This window comes from Myxocyprinus asiaticus, chromosome 13 (genome assembly GCF_019703515.2).
Source record: "Myxocyprinus asiaticus isolate MX2 ecotype Aquarium Trade chromosome 13, UBuf_Myxa_2, whole genome shotgun sequence".
Classification (NCBI taxonomy): Eukaryota; Metazoa; Chordata; class Actinopteri; order Cypriniformes; family Catostomidae; genus Myxocyprinus; species Myxocyprinus asiaticus.
In genome coordinates, this window is record NC_059356.1 from 41,512,614 (window position 1) to 41,532,554 (window position 19,941).

Here is a 19,941-nt window from a genome sequence, read left to right on the forward strand (position 1 = left end):
CCCAGTGAAATGTCCAGCTGGGGGAGCCAAAAGTGAGTGAAAAGGTGTAGTAATCACGCAAGGTTTTTAAGGTGAATATTCGCTGGAAGTTTTAATGAGTAAAACTTACCTTTCTTACCTAAAACTTTAACCTAAACCTAACCAGTAGTGTTCTAAATGTAAATGAGATGTGAACAAAACAGACAGCCTTACCCTAAACCAAAACCTAAACCTAAAAAATAGTGTGGAAAAACATTGTGATTGGAAATGAGGATGGCTCTGTTTGTCATTGCTTCTTTTCATATGTGGGTGTGGTCAAGAGACAAAAAAGTACATTTAACTGGGAAGATCAGAGATCTGCATTCACTGTTTGCACTGACTGTGTACAGAAACTGTAAGGTAAGTGATGTATTTTGTATCTTAGAACTAAATATTATACCATAATATTTATGTTATGATCATTACACTAGTCAAAGCTTTAATCTGTTGGACCTAATTACATTTGTCCTGTTCACACATGGATGTGGTGTTAACATCTCTTTCCAATCACAAGTGGTGAGCCCAGACAGATTGCTGTTTACACCTATTTATCTGTCTATTATTTACTAACCCTCATGTTGTTGTTGGGTTTTTTTTGTTGTTGTTTGCCCTTTTTGGAACTTGACAGTTCCTGGTCACTGTATGCTTTTATTGTATCGAAAAAAGCACCGTAAACATTCTTCTTTTATTTGTTAAACGGAAGAATAAAAAAGTCTTCCAAACAAAATTTTCACTTTTGAGAGAACTAGTCCTTTATTGTGTCTCAAATGCATCTCCAAGAGGAGGGGGCAAAAATAGATCTGTTTTTAATTAATTAATTAATTAATTAATTTAAAGTGACATGACATATAAATGTTAACATGTAACAGGTTTGGTAGGCAAAGCTACCAAATAAACACCAGATGACAACAAACAAGGGATGAGAAAGTATTAAAAATAAGTAAAATAATAAGGTAAGTGTAAATGAATAAAAATTAATTACTGTATGAGACATTCAAATCCTCACATAACGTTTTACCTTTTTTTTTTATATTTCTCTAAAATATTAAAATATCAGCTTTATTCTAAAATCTTTACTCTAAATCGACATCCATTATTAAGGCAATTCATGTGTGAAAATTACAAACCTAGGTGCAATGTTGGACCTGTCATTGCAAAGACTAAAGTGGTCTATATATACTGGAGAAAGCTTTCAATAGTAGCTGCTAAGCTGGTCAGAAGCTGTTGTGTTTTGGGTGCTGGTCCTGGTCCCCCAGCATGGGATGATGGTGTGCTGGTATCTGCACCAGGCTTTTAAACTATTTTTATCAGCTTCATCAGAAAAACCACACTGGTCAATCAGCTAATTTTTGCTGGTGAAAAGCATCAAACCACCAAACCTAGACCAGCATGGGATTTGCATGCTGGTAACACTGGTCTTTTTAGCATGGCAAGTATGCAATTTGAAATCTGCCACCTTTGCTTCATTGGCACTTTTTTGAGCTGATAATCTAAACTGTAAAACTCACACAAGAAATCACCCTGGAACAGCAAGAAAATGATGTAATGACAATTGTGATTGACTAATTGCAGCATGAGAATGTAAACAGTTCCAAGTCCTTCATTACAGACTGACTGATCAGTGCATTAGCATCTACTAAACATTATGAAATATTTGTAATTTATATGTTGTTTGCAAGATTTTTATCTGAATTTATGGCTATATTTCAATGGATACATGGAAGATATCAGCACAACAAGCTGAAAAGAACAGCAGCCAGGCAGCGCAATACACAACTAACTGGAAGAAAGCAGCGCAGTCAGATATTGCCCACTGACGTGAAATGATTCTCGCATATACACGAGAGCAACAAGTTAGCCAAATAACTAAGGGTACCAACCGGATCAAAACAGTGCGATACCGAAAAGGGGTGGCCATGCAGAAGTGATGTTCACCCAGGTGACACAAAGCAACCCTTTTAAATGCACAGATTTGCACCAATAACAACGTCACTAACAGGGAACCGTCTATCCTGCTACACCAGCATAATGCTGAAGTTGTAGGATTTACCAGAACAGTTCATTTTTATCAAATAAGCAGCAACCCGATGCAGTGACTACCAATCAGGAGAGCAGCCAGTGAAGCCCACATGATTCGGTGCCTAATACAGTTGGATAAAGCCATTGCCTAACCAACTGCCATATAAAGAGACTGTAGAGTAGGATTCCTGAATAAGTTTAGTCAGCACAGTTAACTCAAAACTTCACACATCATCTCTCTGTTACACGTGCATCTTCCCATAACATTCCCACATCAGATCCAAGTAATTGATTCCTGATTCAGATAACACTACACCAACAATACTGGAATTTTTACAGCAACCCCAGCAATTATTTGTTGTCTGTGTGAACACCCCTTGATCTGTAACATGGCATTTATGGCTCAGGTGATTTGTTAAAAAACAATTCTGGTACTAAGTACCCATGAAGCATTGAGAGGAATGGGCATGCTAATGGTTAGCTGTCTTTATAGAGCTCTTTGGTTATAACACTCGGTCTAACACTGCAGCTGATGCATCATTCCAGATAGGTTAATGCACTGTGCAATGGTAAAGTGAGTCATGTGAAAGAGTTTTTATGGACACTTTAAATATTAACAATCTGTTCTGTTTTAGCAGAGATAAATACACAATCAACAACACTATGGATCTGGGTTTTTGCACAGAGGAGCGGTTGTTTGACGTTTTCCATCAAAACAAGACAAATCTATCTACAATTGAAAAACCACAGATGCTTCTCCACCATCTCGAGGACAATAAAATCATTAGAAAATATCTTTATGAAGTAAGCTTGATTTTAAAATTATATCAAGCATAGGAATTAATTAAAGACATGAGAAAAGTAACAATTGCATCAGCAGGCAAGTCTCATAAGGGAAACATAACTCAAGCATCTTTGATCCTGCACCACCAAAATGTTTTTTAATCTTTTAAAAATGTTTTGGTGAATTTTGGAATTCAAGCTGAGCCACATGCTCAAGCCGCTCATGCCAGAGCCCCTCCTTTATAGACCGCAAGCCAAATTTGTTTACCCTTAACAATCCGTATACCATTTCCACTTCCAGTGCTAGGTGGACATGCAAACTCGTGAAAAATGAATGGATGTTCCAATCAAAACCTTGGATACACTTGACTGAATATATTTCTCCCTCTTTTCTGATGTCAAGGCTAATGCCTAAAATTACTTTTGTAGAGAAAGATTAATTATGTCTAATGTATGTCCAAATTTCTTTATGCAATTAAAACTTAAATAAAAGTTAAGTTACATTACGTTTAATTCGTAATCTAATATACTGTAGATTAAAGAGAGTGAAGCAAAAGCAGCCAACAAGTGTCCAGCATACATGGGAACACCTTTAATAGTGTTAAAAAAACATCCCATACAGTACCTCATAAAGCTGGATGAGACCTGTAATCTAGACAAAGGGTGGCTATTTGAAGAATCTAAAATATAGTTTTATGTTTTTATGTGTTTATCATTTCTTTTGGTTACTGCATAATTCCCATACTTCAGTTTCTGTCATTTCATAGTTATGTGTTCCAAAAATCTGGAAAATAGTAATACTATTGAATAGTAGGTGTGTCCAAACTTCTGACTGGTACTGTACATTTTGCAGTTCAAACAGAATTAATTGCATAAAATTGTGGACACTAAGAATAAAAAGAAAGAATGAGGAAGTTTAATATATTGCTGCACTGCAAGCATTGAAAAGACAAGAGGAACTTAAACACAAAGCAAATTCCAACAGCTGTTGTTGCACAGCAATAAAGAATCGAAAGAACATTTTAATGAAGGCTAATCTCATGTCCACAAAACTCTGTTCCTGAAAAGTACCAGCCCATATCATTTCAATGTTGAAATAGCAACACTTACTATCAACTAGTTACATGTAATTAAATAAATATATTGTTCCCTTTCGTAGTTCACTTCAGTGCTTCAGCGGTAGCTGACACATTGGGAACACCCCCAGGTTGTCATGATGGTCTGGAGCCCTATGGAATTATAACATTTTTTTGGCTGATTGCGCTTAAGCAACAGCCACTAAGAAGCTACGTCATGGTCTCCTTATAAGCATTTGCTTGGAGCCATCCTTCAGACTTTCTACTCTTGAGTGCATGATCTGTCAGCCCATGATTTTTCATGTAACTTACGCAGAGTTGAGGATTATTTTCTCCATTTTAAGTGGCAACACTTAACAACATAATTGGAAGCAGTGTAACATAATAGAGCAAATTTCCTGTGCAGCTTCCTGCATTTTGAAAGACCTAGGAAAACGATGTCACTTCATTGGGGCTTGCCATTTTCTTGCCATGAGACGCTATCCCTCGTCGATCCAGTTCTACAACCTCCGAATGGAGCTCTGTGAGCATGGAGCCATTGGGGATTTCGGTTCTGAGCTTGAGAAGATAGAGTGCGGATGGAAACCAGACTTTTACTTGTATTTGCAGCCCTCCCCCGAGAAAAAGTGGCACTGCTTACCTGTCAGACATGTTCATGAGAGCTGGCGTTCAGCTCGGTGTCTATTTTCTAGCGAATCTGTGCACAAAAACCATGCGCTTCACAGGCCGCTGCCATTAGGATATGCTGGATAAGAGGATTCGTCATAGAACTATTGTTTCTTTCTACGTAGTTTTGAGAAGACACACATGGATGAGGCAGTTTGGAGGCGCGGCCTCTGCCTCTCTCTCTCTCTCTCTCTCTTCTGTTCAGAGAGCTGTCTCACCATGAATGAGCTACCGCTTGGACTGATGCCCGAGGAGCGAAGAGGCCAAAAAAGAGCAAATTACCTAACCGAGTGATGGTGAACCAACGCACTGAGTGCTTTGTCAGTGCTACTATTATCTCAGTGCTCCAACAGGACATGGTAAGGTGTTGGAACAAATTTTTGCCTGCTTCATGTTTGCATGGGCATTCTTGCGGGTTAAGGCCGAAACATGCTTCACGCAAGTATGCAAGCGCAGACGCGTGGTCCCGTTGTTCATACATTACGTTTCGCTCTTGCATTGCTCTGACAGTTACAAAACTCAGACAACAAGAGGGCAATAGATTTTTTTATCCGTGACCACGAAACCGGTACTGAGTCCGAAACTGGTATTTTATAGATCCATGACCAAAACCAGAAAAATGCTGCCTTCGGAAGCAGGATACAAATAAGGTGCTTTTCAAACTGTTCGTAGTTAGTCCCATTTGAGTCGGTTGAGAGCAAGAAGTTGCATATGCTGTGTCCTGTTAGAGCTTTGTGAGTTTCTCTGCACTAACCAGTGGCATAAATCAAAGCAGCTGTTTGTTGTTTTGGTGGCCGCAACTGAGGTTTTTCGGTCACTAAACAGAGGCTGTCCCATTGGCTTGTGGACGTAATTTCAAGTGCTTACGAGGTGCACATTTTGTCTTCGCCTATGAGTATTTGGGCCCATTGTATGAGGAGCGTGGCATCCTTGTGGGCTTTGGCTAGAGGTGCATACTTGGAGGACTTTTGTATGGCAGCAGGTTGGGCCTCTCTGCATACATTTGTACTTTTATAATCTGGACAAGGGTTTAACTCCTGCTTCGATATTCTGTCTGCTGGAAGAGGGCTGAACTTCTAATTCTGTATGAATAGTTTGTTTGTGAGCCTCTGTATGCTTTCCACATGGGCTGGTACAGTCGGCAGCTACTAGTAGCATGGTGTTATGATATACTGTTCTCAGTGTGTCAGCTACTGATGCAGCGTTGAAGTGAACTAAGAAAGGGAACGTCTTGGTTACATATGTAACCCTGGTTCTCTGAGTTGAGAACAAGACGTTGCATAGCTGGCCATACTCCCTATTTACTGCACAGGGATGTGCCTCTTGCAGAAAATCTAAAGGAATGGCGCCAAACGGACACTTATAAGCAGCAGTGTAGTAGTGACTAAAGAGGTGGGCATACTGTGAATTTATCGAGGATCCCCACACACGGTCTGGAAACGTCATATATTTACACTTATATAAAAGGTGTAAGAAAAGTATTTTTTTATTATAATAATTATTTATGGTCCATTGTAATCATAGTCTCATTGGAACTTACAAAATATATTTAAGGATAAGACAGTCCTTTGCTGGCATGGTGTACAGTACACTACTAAAACTTGATATTAAATGTCTATTTAAATTAATAGCTTTGATTAACTGTTCATTTAATTAACTGTAAAATGGGTAACACTTAATACTTTAATAAACTAATACATACATAATCTTATTCATAATAAACTGTTAAGCATTGTATATGTAATGACTAATGAGTGTAGTGATGTTCACGTTAACACATTATCTTATATTACGATATACAGTACATACAGTAATAATGAATGATTAGACTATTTTTTTATTTGTGTACAAAAAATTTATTTTCTGTTTATAGTGAAATAGCTTTCCTATTAATAAAATATAAATTAATATTATTTGATATCACAAGGAAAAAAAAGGCACCACTGACATTTGATACAATTACGGGACAACTTGTCATCTGCGAAGAGCTTAAAAAAAAACAAGCATGGGTGCAGTGACACTCAGTATTTTCCCAAAGATTAATAGCATAAGTTTTTATTTAAATGCATCAATATTTTAACTTTTAGCAGCTAAGTAAATCTAAAGTGAAAATTATGATGACTCCAGTGCTGCTGGTGCATTAGCATTTCTTTATAAATTTCCCGTCCCTTATTGAAACAGAAAATATGATTGGTTAGAAAATATCCAATCGCGTCTAAAATGAACGTTCTGATTGGTAGCTCAGCTGAGTTGAACTGTCAATTCTGCCCGTGCCTTCAGTTCAGCGCTCCCGCATCCTGCTGCTCCGTGCGTGGTTGGAAAGAATCTCTGAACACTTATTAAAAAATAAAAAAAATCACAATCACAATTCACTCAGTAGTGCTGCGACATCACCTCAGCATAAATAAAATAAAATAAAATAAAAGTTACGGTTCAAAAGCCTGCTCGCTGTTCTGGTGGCCATATGTCACTCATTTTAGGTGGGCATATGCAAAATCCTTTGAAGGATACAGTAGGTGGGCATATGGTGTATGCCGGCGTATGCCCTAGACTACACTACTGCTTATAAGGATCGTCATGGTTACTGGTGTAACCTCCGTTCCCTGATGGAGGGAACGAGACGTTGGTGTCGATGTAGTGACACTAGGGGTCACTCTTGGGAGCCCGAGACACCTCTGGTCTTTGATAAAAGGCCAATGAAAATTGGCGAGTGGTATTTGCATGCCACTCCCCCGAACATACGGGTATAAAAGGAGCTGGTATGCAACCACTCATTCAGGTTTTACACTGAGGAGCCGATATAAGGTCCGGCCATTTCAGCGGGTAGTTCAGCGTTGTGGCAGGAGGGACCAACGTCTCGTTCCCTCCATCAGGGAACGGAGGTTACACCAGTAACCATGACGTTCCCTATCTGTCACTCACTCGACATTGGTGTCAATGTAGTGACACTAGGGGTCCCTATACAAAATGCCACAAGGCTGAACTGTGTTACGTGAACTGGCGGTGTGTGGTGGGCAGACTTGCTGTGTGCCTCATAGCCAGCACACCAGGTCGACACGTAACCTCCCCCAACACAGTTATGAGTGTCGAACGGCCCTTTTTGGGGACAAGTCGACTACCCAGAGATAGAGACAGGCTTAACCCAGTCGTGGCCTCTTTCCCCTTCTCTTTTTCCACTCCCTAAAAAAGAAGGGGGATTATCCGACTGGGCCGCCAGGTCTAGTCGGGGGGTGTCCCTCCCAAGGGGAGGACACCGCGGAGACCACACCTCGCCCCAAGAGAGGGGGGGATATTTAAGTGGAAGAATACATCACATGGTCTTTCCAACCATGTGGAGAGCCTTCAAGGTAGATCCTGCCCAATGGGGGAGGAGTTACTACAACATGGAGACTGAGGGGCTCTGCCCAAGGAAGACGCAGTTTGCCAGTAGGGAAACGAACTAGCGGAAGATATAGATCGCATGGGGTTAGCCTTACAGGGAACCGCCACATGCGGAGCACCTACCCCAGAACCGGGCTCTTAGTCAGCGCGTGTACTGGGCCGGCAGCGAGTCTCTCCGAAAACTCGACTGCCACAGGGCTCGGAGAAAGTCAACCAGGGAACAACTTTCGTGAACACTACTGGGAATTAACAGCGCACGTCTTCAGCTCAAAAGGAGGTGGAAGGCGCTATGTGCAAGCGATACACCCGGCCGGCTATCCCGGGCTTATCCGCTTGTGTTGCGTGCCACTACCTGGGACGAAACCGGTTCCACCCGGAGGTTGTAGAACCTTGCAAAGGTGTTGGGTGTTGCCCAGCCCGCTGCTCTGCAGTGTCTGTTAGAGAGGCACCTCTGGCCAGGGCCCAAGAAGCCGCTACACCACGGGTAGAATGGGCTCGTAGCCCTACCGGGGGCGGCATGTTTTGGGCGAGACATGCCATAGTTATGGCGTCAATGAGCCAGTGGGCGATCCTCTGCTTGGAAACAGCACTTCCTTTCCGCTGTGCACCAAAGCAGACAAAGAGCTGCTCAGAGATTCTAAAGCTCTGCGTGCGATCCAAATAGATGCGTAAAGCACGCACCGGACACAGCAACGACAGGGCTAGGTCTGCCTCCTCCTGGGGCAGCGCTTGCAGGTTCACCACCTGGTCTCTAAAAGGAGTGGTGGGAACCTTGGGCACATAGCCCGGTCGGGGGTCTCAGGATCACGTGAGAATAGCCCGGACCGAACTCCAGGCACATTTCGCTGACAGAGAACGCTTGCAGGTCACCTACCCTCTTGATGAAAACTCAAAGGGGGGCTCACTGTAGACCCTGAAAAACTACAGAGGTCTGATGAGGGAACAAGGCGTGGCCTGGAGGGATTCAGCCTCCTGGCGCCTCTTAGGAACCTGATGATCAGATCATGCTTCCCTAAGGACTTACCGTCGACTGCGTCATGGTGTGCTGCTATGGCAGCAACGTACACCTTCAAGGTGGAAGAGGACAGCCTCCCTTCCAACCTCTCTTGCAGGAAGGAAAGCACTGATCTGACTGCGCACCTCTGGGGGTCTTCCTGATGGGAAGAACACCACTTAGCGAACAGACACCACTTAAAGGCATACAGGCGCCTCGTAGAGGGAGCCCTAGCCTGAGTGAACGTGTCTACCACCGCAGGTGGGAGACAGCTTAGGTCTTCCGCGTCCCGTCCAGGGGCCAGACATGGAGATTCCAGAGGTCTGGGCGCAGGTGCCGGATGGTGCCCCTTCCCTGAGAAAGAAGGGCCTTTCTCAGGGGAATTTGCCCGGGGGGAGCTGTCACGAGGAGCGTGAGGTCTGAGCACCACGTCTGGGCGGGCCAGTAGGGTGCTTACCAGGACGACCTTCTCCTCGTCCTCCCTGACCTTGCACAGGGTCTGCGCGAGCAGGCTCACTGGGGAAAACGCATATTTGCGAATGCCAGGGGACCAGCTGTGTGCCAGCGCGTCTATGCCGAGGAAGGCCTCGGTGAGAGCGTACCAGAGCGGGCAGTGGGAGGATTCTTGGGAGGCGAACAGGTGCACCTGTGCCTGACTGAATCGACTCCAAATCAGCTGGACCACCTGAAGGTGGAGTCTCCACTCTCCCTTGAGGGTAACCTGTTGTTACGGCGCGTCCGCCGAAGTGTTGAGGTTGCCCGGGATGTGAGTGGCTTGCAGCGACTTGGTGCTGCTAACTCCGTTGGAGGAGACGGCAGGCGAGTTATGACATACAGCGGGAGTGCAGACCGCCTTGGCGGTTGACATATGCTACCGCTGCCGTGCTGTCTGTCCGAACTAGCACGTGCTCGCCCTGGATCAACGGCCGGAACCTCCGCAGGGCGAGCAGAATTGCCAGTAACTCGAGGCAGTTGATGTGCCAACGCAGCCGCGGACCCGTCTAGAGGCCGGCGGCTGCGTGCCCGTTGCCAATAGCGCCCCAGCCCATTTTGGAGGCGTCTGTCATGACCACGACGCGCCTGGAGACCAGTTCTAGCGGAACACCTGCTCGTGGAAACGAGAGGTCGGTCCAAGGGCTGAAAAGACGGTGACAGACCGACGTAATGGCCACGCGGTGTGTCCCGTGGCGCCATGCCCGTCTCGGGACTCGAGTCTGGAGCCAGTGCTGAAGCGGCCTCATATGCATCAACCCGAGCGGGGTGGCCACCGCCGAGGACGCCATATGCCCCAGGAGCCTCTGAAAATGTTTCAGTGGAACCGCTGTTTTCTGTTTGAACGCCTTCAAACAGGCCAGCACCGACTGGGCGCGCTCGTTCGTAAGGTGCGCCGTCAAGGAGACTGAGTCCAACTCCAAACCGAGAAAAGAGATGCTCTGAACCGGGAGGAGCTTGCCCTTTTCCCAGCTGACCCGAAGCCCTAGTCGGCTGAGGTGTGAGAGCACCAGGTCCCTGTGTGCGCATAACCCGTCTCAAGAGTGAGCTAGGATTAGCCAGTCGTCGAGATAGTTGAGAATGCAAATGTCCACCTCCCTTAACGGGGCAAGGGCAGCCTCTGCGATCTTCGTAAAGATGCGAGGAGACAGGGACAGGCCGAAAGGGAGGACTTGTACCGATACGCCTGACCCTTGAACGCAAACCGCAGGAAGGGTCTGTGTCGAGGAAGGATCGAGACGTGAAAGTACGCATCCTTCGGGTCTACCGCCGCGAACCAATCTTGATGCCGGACGCTCGCTAGAATGCGTCTTTGCGTCAGCATCTTGAACGGGAGTCTGTGTAAGGCCCGGTTCAGTACTCGCAGGTCCAAGATTGGCCGCAACCCACCGCCTTTTTTTTTTTGGTACAATGAAGTAGGGGCTGTAAAACCCCTTCTTCATCTCGGCTGGAGGGACAGGTTCTATCGCGTCCTTCCGTAGGAGGGTAGCAATCTCCGCGCAAGGTAGCAGCGTTTCCATCTTTCACCAAGGTGAAGTGGACACCGCTGGACCTGGGCGGATGCCCAGCGAAGTGAATCGTGCAGCCGAGTCGGACGGTCCGGACCAGCCCTCGCGACGGACTGGAAAGCGCAAGCCATGCGTCCGAGTTCCGCGCAAGGGGACCAAAGGGACGTCATCGGATGTACCGGCGGGTGGGGCCTCGCGGCGGGGCGGAGCTTGAGGTGCCACACCACATCGTGGCCGTGCTGAGTCCGAGGACATCGAAGCACTTACCTGGCTCCTTGTGACCACCCCCGGAACAGCCTGGGATGGGGGAGGAAGAGGCCTGTCCTCATGACCCGTGGAGACTGTCACATCGGGGGCGGATTTGTGCCACAGCTGGGCGCTCAGGGCGGGAGACCGCCGCTGGAGCGCCAACCTGCCAAATGGAGTGGTGGACGGTGGTCGTGATGCCAGCCGTACACACCGAATATGTGACCCAGGGAACAAGGAAACCACTCTTGCGGAGCTCTTGAGTACTGCAGCCACTTGGGCATGCAGCGCAATTAAATGCAAAAGGTAACAAAAAGAAGATCTGCTTACCAGCTCCGGAGCAGTGGGTTTCGTTGTCCCTGGGTCGCCCGTCTCAGGGGCGCTTCGAAGACCTCCGTGGGTTCTTCAGTGCCGGCTGTGAGACGGGTGGCGTCGGCTTCCTGCGGTGGGCTCCACGCCGGGGCCGGGCCGGAGGAGCGGGCTGCGGCGGAGCCGGTGCAGTCACCGCAGGGGGACGCCCTCGGCGATGAGTAGATGGGGGGATCTTGAGCCACGCCGGGGCAGGACAAGCCGGCTAGCATCCACCTACTGCTCTACCATCGAGAACTGCTGGGCAAAGTCCTCGACGGTGTCGCCGAATAGGCCCGCCTGGAAAATGGGGGCAGCAAGGAATCGTGTCCTGTCGGCCTCACCCATCTCGACCAGGTTGAGCCAAAGGTGGCGCTCCTGGACCACTAGTGTGGCCATCGTCCGCCCGGGAGACCGCGCCGTGACCTCCGTCGCTCGGAGAGCGAGGTCGGTCGCCGAGCGCAGTTCCTGCATCAATCCCGGGGCGGAACTACCCTCGTGCAGTTCCTTTAGCGCCTTGGCGGACTTGCAGGAGAGCCATGGCATGCAGGGCGGAGGCGGCTTGTCCAGCAGCGCCGTAGGCTTTGACCGTCAGAGACGACGTAAACCTACAGGCCTTGGACGGGGGCTTTGGGCACCCACGCCAGGTGGCGGCGCTCTGCGGGCATAGGTGCACCGCGAGCGCCTTTATCCACCGGGGGATTGCCGAATAACCCTTGGCCGCCCCACCATCGAGGGTAGTGAGAGCGGGGAAGCTGAAAAGATCGGGACCGGGCAGTAAAAGGTGCCTCCCGCGACCTTGTCAGCTCTTCATGCACTTCCGGGAAGAAAGGAACGGGGCGTGGCTTTGAGCGGCGCCGCGAGCCCAGGAACCAATCACAGAGCCGCGAGGGTTAAGAGAAGAGCGGTGAAATCCACTCTAACCGACGCTCGCGGCTGTCCGGGAAAGCATGTCGTCATCTCCGCGTCAGCCTGTGACTGGGCGATCGACCCCGAAGGGAGGAGCCCAGCCGAGGCTTCCGACTGGACGAGCCCGCTCTCCGATGCTGCGCTCGAGAGCTCATCACTTTCGCGGGCTCCGAATAATAGGTCGAACTCGCCGTGAGACGAGCCGGCGGACTCACCCGGAAGCCCGATCGGGGCAGACGAGCGTGCTAGGGAATGGGAGGTCCGCGGGGGGATACCCGGCGGAGGTGGTCCCATTGGGGTCCCCAAATCGCCCCTAGTGCTAGCCGCGCCGGCCTCAAACCCGTGGGTAAAAGGACCGAGGCGGGAGCCTCTGGGGTGGCTCGCTTCCTTACGAAGGCGAGCCGCGACCGCAACGTTGCCATGGACACGTTCTCGTAATGAGAATGTGACCATCCACGAACGCTGTCTCCGCGTGAGCAGTGCCCAGACACGAAAGACAGTGATCGTGACCGTTAGAAGGCGAGAGATAACGAGCACAACCAGGAATAACACACAATCGGAAAAGCGTCTTTAAAAAGACGTTCCGTGTGTGCGCTCTTTTAGAGAAATATATACTCTTTTAGAGGGGAAAAATGCTCTTTCAGAAAATATACTCTCTAGTTTTTCTGCCGAAGTGCCCAGGGGCGTTCTCTGCAGTGCACCAGTGCAGAGGAGGGAGAAGCCGCTGAAATGCGCCGTCAGATCCAGCAGGTGAATGAACAGTAGTATTCAACTCAATGAGCATGACCGTTCGGCTCCGAAGAGAAAATCTGAATGAGTGGTTGCATACCAGCTCCTTTTATACCCGTATGTTCGGGGGAGTGGCATGCAAATACCACTCGCCAATTTTCATTGGCCTTTTATCAAAGACCAGAGGTGTCTCGGGCTCCCAAGAGTGACCCCTAGTGTCACTACATCGACACCAACGTCGAGTGAGTGACAGATAGGGAACCCATGGTGTAGCTCCTTAGTGGGCGTCACTTAAGCGCCATAAGCCAATAAAATGGCATGATTCTATAGGGCTTTAGACCATCATGACCACCTGAGGATGTTCCTAATGCATCAGCTAATGTTGCAGCATCTTGTTCCCTATTCAAGGAACCAGGGTTACATATGTAACTGAGATGGTTTGTAGTGTAATATTTAAATATTTCACTGGTGCTAAGGTAAAATCTCATTTGTAGTTTTGTTGTCACCCTGCTGTATGTTTTTTGTTCTGCCTCCCATGAAGAAGTGGAAACGTGTTGAGGACACTGATAAGAGTGTGTACAATGTGTTGAAGTATATCGAAAACAAGGGAAAGGAGCATGTTTGGAAGTTTTGGAATTGTGTGAACCAGGAACATATCTTAAAGCTTTACCCCCAGCTCTCCAAGTTGATAAAAGAGCTGACAAAAGAGCCGAAGAACTGTGAGAAAACTATCTATCTATCTATCTATCCGTCCAACCTTCTGTCTATACTGTATAAATATACTGAGGTCTGCAACCTTGCTGTTTTGTTTCTTAAAAATGCCTAGCACTTGAGAGCAATTCTTTGAGGAAGAACAACAAGACTGCAGAGGAATCAAAGCATCAAGATGCTGGAAAAGGAAGAGTGGTTAAAAAAAGGAGGACAGAGAGCAATTGTGAGAGTAACCAAGCTGGACCATCATCACGAAGCACTACCAGCCAGAGGAAGACAGCTGAACATGTGAGGAGAGGTGAGTTCACTGGAAAATAAAGAGGATATCTATCTATCAATCTTTCTGTGTGTTGGTCGGTCTGTCTGTCTTTATAATAACATTGAAGTCTGGAACCTTGCTGCTTTTATTCTAAAAAATTACACAGCTCCTGATAGTCATTCTTTGGGGAAGAACAAGACTGGAGAGCGATCAAAGGAAAAAGATGCTGGAAAAGAAAGAGATTTTAAAAAGAGTGACCAAGCTGGACCATCATCACAAAGCACTACCTGCCAGAAGAAGAGAGCTGAACATGTGAGAAGAGGTGAGTTATCACAGGAGGCTAGGGAGACCGAAATATTTATATATTTAATAAATAATCATTTTTAAATATATTTAATTAATAAATCATATACAGTATATAACACAAATGAATACGACACACACCAGAATGGCTGCATACAGGTGCGTTGAACACTGTAAAATGAACAGGAAAGAAAACTCAAGTCTCACACTCCGACGTAGCTCACAAAATTCTTTACATACACAGCCAAGTTTCAAGCATATATCAATTTAAGACTGAATGTTTCCATTTAAATAAGTACTGGATAATGAATATTTCGAGCTATGGTAGTGTGCAGAAAATATATTCTCTCATTTCTTAATATTACTAGTAAACATTACACCAAAAAGTGACACTATACACAAGAAATAACAAGTACTCAGTTGTTCACAATCAGAATAAATGCAATTATTGAAATCGATATTAAATCCGCACTTGAATCATCTTCTCTGCCATAATTTTTTTCTCCACCATGAAACATCAGTCCACATTGGTCAACGGGAAGCAGCATGGATTGTATAGGGCAGTAGACTGCTACTGAGGCATGATTCTTGATGACCAATTTAAGCATTCAAATAAATATTTTGCATATGCATATGTATATTTAACACTGTCAGTACTGGGATTTTGTTAAATACGTGGTTAAATGCATGGATCGGTAAGTATTAGCCAGAAAGTCTGACTGGTCTTTTGGTAGTGTTCGCCTCTAGTAGGCCTACAAGGATTTCTGGGTTCTAATCTGCCCTAATATAACTTTTTAATTGTATAAACAAAATTTATTATAAATTGTTTATTATTGTTATTTACAAAGACAGTCCTCATATTGATCGTTATTTTAAAGAAAGTCTAAAGCAAGTATATTCCTGATTTTTTTGTTAAATCAACTTGAATCGTAAGTTATAAGCACTGTCTTTCTTACCGCAGTACAATTAAATGAAACGGAACCACTTGGACCTGCCTAACGGTTCTGCACTGACTTGAATTCGTCATTCGCCAAAAGTTTTTGGAGTTTAGAAAAAAATCGAGTGGAAAGAGAGTCTTCTTCATGCTGGCTCATTTCGAGTTTGATTGGGATGCGTATTGATTTAAAAGTGAATGTAGGCTAATTTAAAAAGAACGTTACAAACTTGGATGAACTCGTTTTCAACTAGTTGGTTTGCTACTATTATCTAATAAATAGGTTTTAATCCAAGAATTAGGCTAGTTAATTTAATATTTGTTCTAAATATAAAATAATTTCAGAAATTCAGACATTCTCCTTGGCTTGCACATGCACACAGTGATCAGCCATTCAAGTGAATCCGGCCACAGACACTGATCTAGAGTCAGCTTTCCCCTTCTCACTAGTAGCCTAATTAAGGTTTTGACTTGTGGTTGGGAAACGGATACTAGACCAGCAGTCACGAGCAGTTTTATCAGAATTGTATTATTGTGTTACAGTAATATCAATGCCAGTACCCCCTGGCCAGGGGGAGACTAGCCTTCCCCACCTTACACACGCTCCGCCTATGGCGGGGACACATCTGTTGCATTTTTCTTTGCAATTTAACTGGAAAGGCGCACAAGCTGCTCAACAGAGGAGAGAGTAGGGTGCGAATCTGGATTCAAGAAAGAACATGTCCACCTGCTGTCACTCAACGCCATTGATAAAAGCGACAAAGAGCACTCGTTCAGGGGCGGGTTTACGATTTCTGAGGCCCCAAGCAACCGACTCATGGTCCCATTTCGAAAAATGTTGCTAAAAAATGACAAAATGTATTTTAAATCATAATTTTACATTTTTCCTGTCAGCCGTTGTTGCCAAGTACATTCAAAATGTTTAATGAAATAAAAATCTAGTTAAAGATAATCAATGCATATTTTCCAGTTTTTCCACAATACAGTGATAAAAAAGCAATATTTACCCACATAGCCTATATGTTTACAAAAAACTGTGTGTGTGTGTGTGTGTGTGTGTGTGTGTGTGTACAGGTTTAACCTCCATTGTGGGGACCAAATATCCCCACAAGGATAGTAAAACCTGAGATCACCTACATTAATGGTTTATTAAATGATGTTTTTTTTTTTTTTTGAAAATGTAAAAATGCAAAAAGGTTTCTGTGAGGGTTAGGTTTAGGGGTAGGGTTTGGGTTAGGGGATAGAATCTATAGATTGTACAGTATAAAAATCATTATGTCTGTCGAGAGTCCTCATAAAGATAGCTAAACCAACGTCTGTGTGTGTGTGTGTGTGTGTGTGTGTGTGTGTGTGTGTGTGTGTGTGCGCGCAAACAGGGTGTGCAAAACCTACTACTTCACCCAGTAATATTTTGAATTTCAGTTGTTACAGTATATATTAATATTATAACCCAACAATTATTTATTGTTGTCCAGACTGTCATTATAATATGATACAGTAATATTATTATTACTTTGAGGATTTGTTGTATACAATAGTAATATAGTTCTGTGTTATTTACTTTCACCTGGAGCTTATACTGTATTTTAAAGGTGCTATATATAAGACTGACAACAAGCGTTTGAAATGGGTACTGCAGTCCAAATTCAAAATATTGGAGAGTCGTCTGCCCCGCCCTAGACTCGCAGCTCATGCGGGTTGCCAGAGTGAGTGAAACTGAAAATGTCTCCAATATTTATCCTTGTTTTACTACGTCCATGGCCCCACGTAATTGTGTGGTGGTTAAAACTGCTACTGCACTCATTATAACAAACTCCAGCGCTGGATCGCCACTTTTTATAACACACATGTGCGAATTTGAAACTCCTGCTTAAGAACTGGAGATGTTCCTTCTGCGTTATACACTTAACTGACGAAAGTGTATTTCAAAAAGTGGTGGGGACAAAACTGGCAAAGGCAAAAAGTGGTACATGTCCCACCCGTAGGTTAAATTATGCCCATGAAGTGCACCATTTGGGACAGGGCCTGTAAGGGGAGGAGACTAACAATTGAGGAGACTAACAATTTGTAGAAAAATGAATGGGAGAAATTGTAACCTCACTGAAGAGCCAATCATCTCTTTGAACAAGTTATTTTTATTTTGTTACCTAGAGGGTGTATGCACGTTAAATGGACCAGCCTGAATTTTATTTGTTTATTTATTTGTTTATTTATTTTTTTACAATGATTTGAGCTAATAAAGCTTACAGTCAAGTAGATTAGAGCTGTACTTGTATGCCAAGCAAATAGCTGCATGGGTGCATTTGACTACGTAGAAAGAAACAATAGTTCTATGACGAATCCTCTTATCCAGCATATCCTAATGGCAGCGGCCTGTGAAGCGCATGGTTTTTGTGCACAGATTCGCTAGAAAATAGACACCGAGCTGAACGCCAGCTCTCATGAACATGTCTGACAGGTAAGCAGTGCCACTTTTTCTTGGGGGAGGGCTGCAAATACAAGTAAAAGTCTGGTAACAATGCACTGATAAGAGTGTGTACAATATGTTGAAGTATATCGAAAACAAGGGAAAGGAGCATGTTTGGAATTTTTGGAATTGTGTGAACCAGGAACATATCTTAAAGCTTTACCCCCAGCTCTCCAAATTGATAAAAGAGCTGACAAAAGAGCCGAAGAACTGTGAGAAAACTATCTATCTATCTATCTATATATCTGTCTATTTATCTATCTATCATCTGTCGTCTGTCTGTCTGTCTGACTGACTGTCTGACCGTCTGACTATCTATCTTTCCGTCCAACCTTCTGTCTATATTGTATAAATATACTGAGGTCTGCAACCTTGCTGTTTTGTTTCTTAAAAATGCCTAGCACTTGAGAGCAATTCTTTGAGGAAGAACAACAAGACTGCAGAGGAATCAAAGCATCAAGATGCTGGAAAAGGAAGAGTGGTTAAAAAAAGGAGGACAGAGAGCAATTGTGAGAGTAACCAAGCTGGACCATCATCACAAAGCACTACCAGCCAGAGGAAGACAGCTGAACATGTGAGGAGAGGTGAGTTCACTGGAAAATAAAGAGGATATCTATCTATCAATCTTTCTGTGTGTTGGTCGGTCTGTCTGTCTTTATAATAACACTGAAGTCTGGAACCTTGCTGCTTTTATTCTAAAAAATTACACAGTTCCTGATAGTCATTCTTTGGGGAAGAACAAGACTGGAGAGCGATCAGAGGAAAAAGATGCTGGAAAAGAAAGAGATTTTAAAAAGAGTGACCAAGCTGGACCATCATCACAAAGCACTACCTGCCAGAAGACGAGAGCTGAACATGTGAGAAGAGGTGAGTTATCACAGGAGGCTAGGGAGACCGAAATATTTATATATTTAATAAATAATCATTTTTAAATATATTCAATTAATAAATCATATACAGTATATAACACAAATGAATACGACACACACCAGAATGGCTGCATACAGGTGCGTTGAACACTGTAAAATGAACAGGAAAGAAAACTCAAGTCTCACACTCCGACGTAGCTCACAAAATTCTTTACATACACAGCCAAGTTTCAAGCATATATCAATTTAAGACTGAATGTTTCCATTTAAATAAGTACTGGATAATGAATATTTCGAGCTATGGTAGTGTGCAGAAAATATATTCTCTCATTTCTTAATATTAACTAGTAAACATTACACCAAAAAGTGACACTATACACAAGAAATAACAAGTACTCAGTTGTTCACAATCAGAATAAATGCAATTATTGAAATCGATATTAAATCCGCACTTGAATCATCTTCTCTGCCATAATTTTTTTCTCCACCATGAAACATCAGTCCACATTGGTCAACGGGAAGCAGCATGGATTGTATAGGGCAGTAGACTGCTACTGAGGCATGATTCTTGATGACCAATTTAAGCATTCAAATAAATATTTTGCATATGCATATGTATATTTAACACTGTCAGTACTGGGATTTTGTTAAATACGTGGTTAAATACATGGATCGGTAAGTATTAGCCAGAAAGTCTGACTGGTCTTTTGGTAGTGTTCGCCTCTAGTAGGCCTACAAGGATTTCTGGGTTCTAATCTGCCCTAATATAACTTTTTAATTGTATAAACAAAATTTATTATAAATTGTTTATTATTGTTATTTACAAAGACAGTCCTCATATTGATCGTTATTTTAAAGAAAGTCTAAAGCAAGTATATTCCTGATTTTTTTGTTAAATCAACTTGAATCGTAAGTTATAAGCACTGTCTTTCTTACCGCAGTACAATTAAATGAAACGGAACCACTTGGACCTGCCTAACGGTTCTGCACTGACTTGAATTCGTCATTCGCCAAAAGTTTTTGGAGTTTAGAAAAAAATCGAGTGGAAAGAGAGTCTTCTTCATGCTGGCTCATTTCGAGTTTGATTGGGATGCGTATTGATTTAAAAGTGAATGTAGGCTAATTTAAAAAGAACGTTACAAACTTGGATGAACTCGTTTTCAACTAGTTGGTTTGCTACTATTATCTAATAAATAGGTTTTAATCCAAGAATTAGGCTAGTTAATTTA

General features: G+C 44.3%; 1 protein-coding gene across 1 annotated transcript in view; it reads left to right on the forward strand.

Moving 5' to 3' along the window:
- The first annotated feature begins 360 nt into the window (after window positions 1-360).
- LOC127450588 (nuclear autoantigen Sp-100-like) overlaps window positions 361-19,941 on the forward strand; it is a 33,734-nt gene continuing 14,153 nt past the window's right edge. Inside the window, exons 1-7 of the mRNA XM_051714820.1 lie at window positions 361-378; window positions 2,673-2,841; window positions 13,711-13,888; window positions 13,996-14,178; window positions 14,306-14,461; window positions 18,245-18,427; window positions 18,555-18,710. Coding sequence (XP_051570780.1) covers window positions 2,701-2,841; window positions 13,711-13,888; window positions 13,996-14,178; window positions 14,306-14,461; window positions 18,245-18,427; window positions 18,555-18,710 — 997 coding nt within the window. The 5' untranslated portion in view covers window positions 361-378; window positions 2,673-2,700. The remainder of the gene's footprint in view (window positions 379-2,672; window positions 2,842-13,710; window positions 13,889-13,995; window positions 14,179-14,305; window positions 14,462-18,244; window positions 18,428-18,554; window positions 18,711-19,941) is intronic.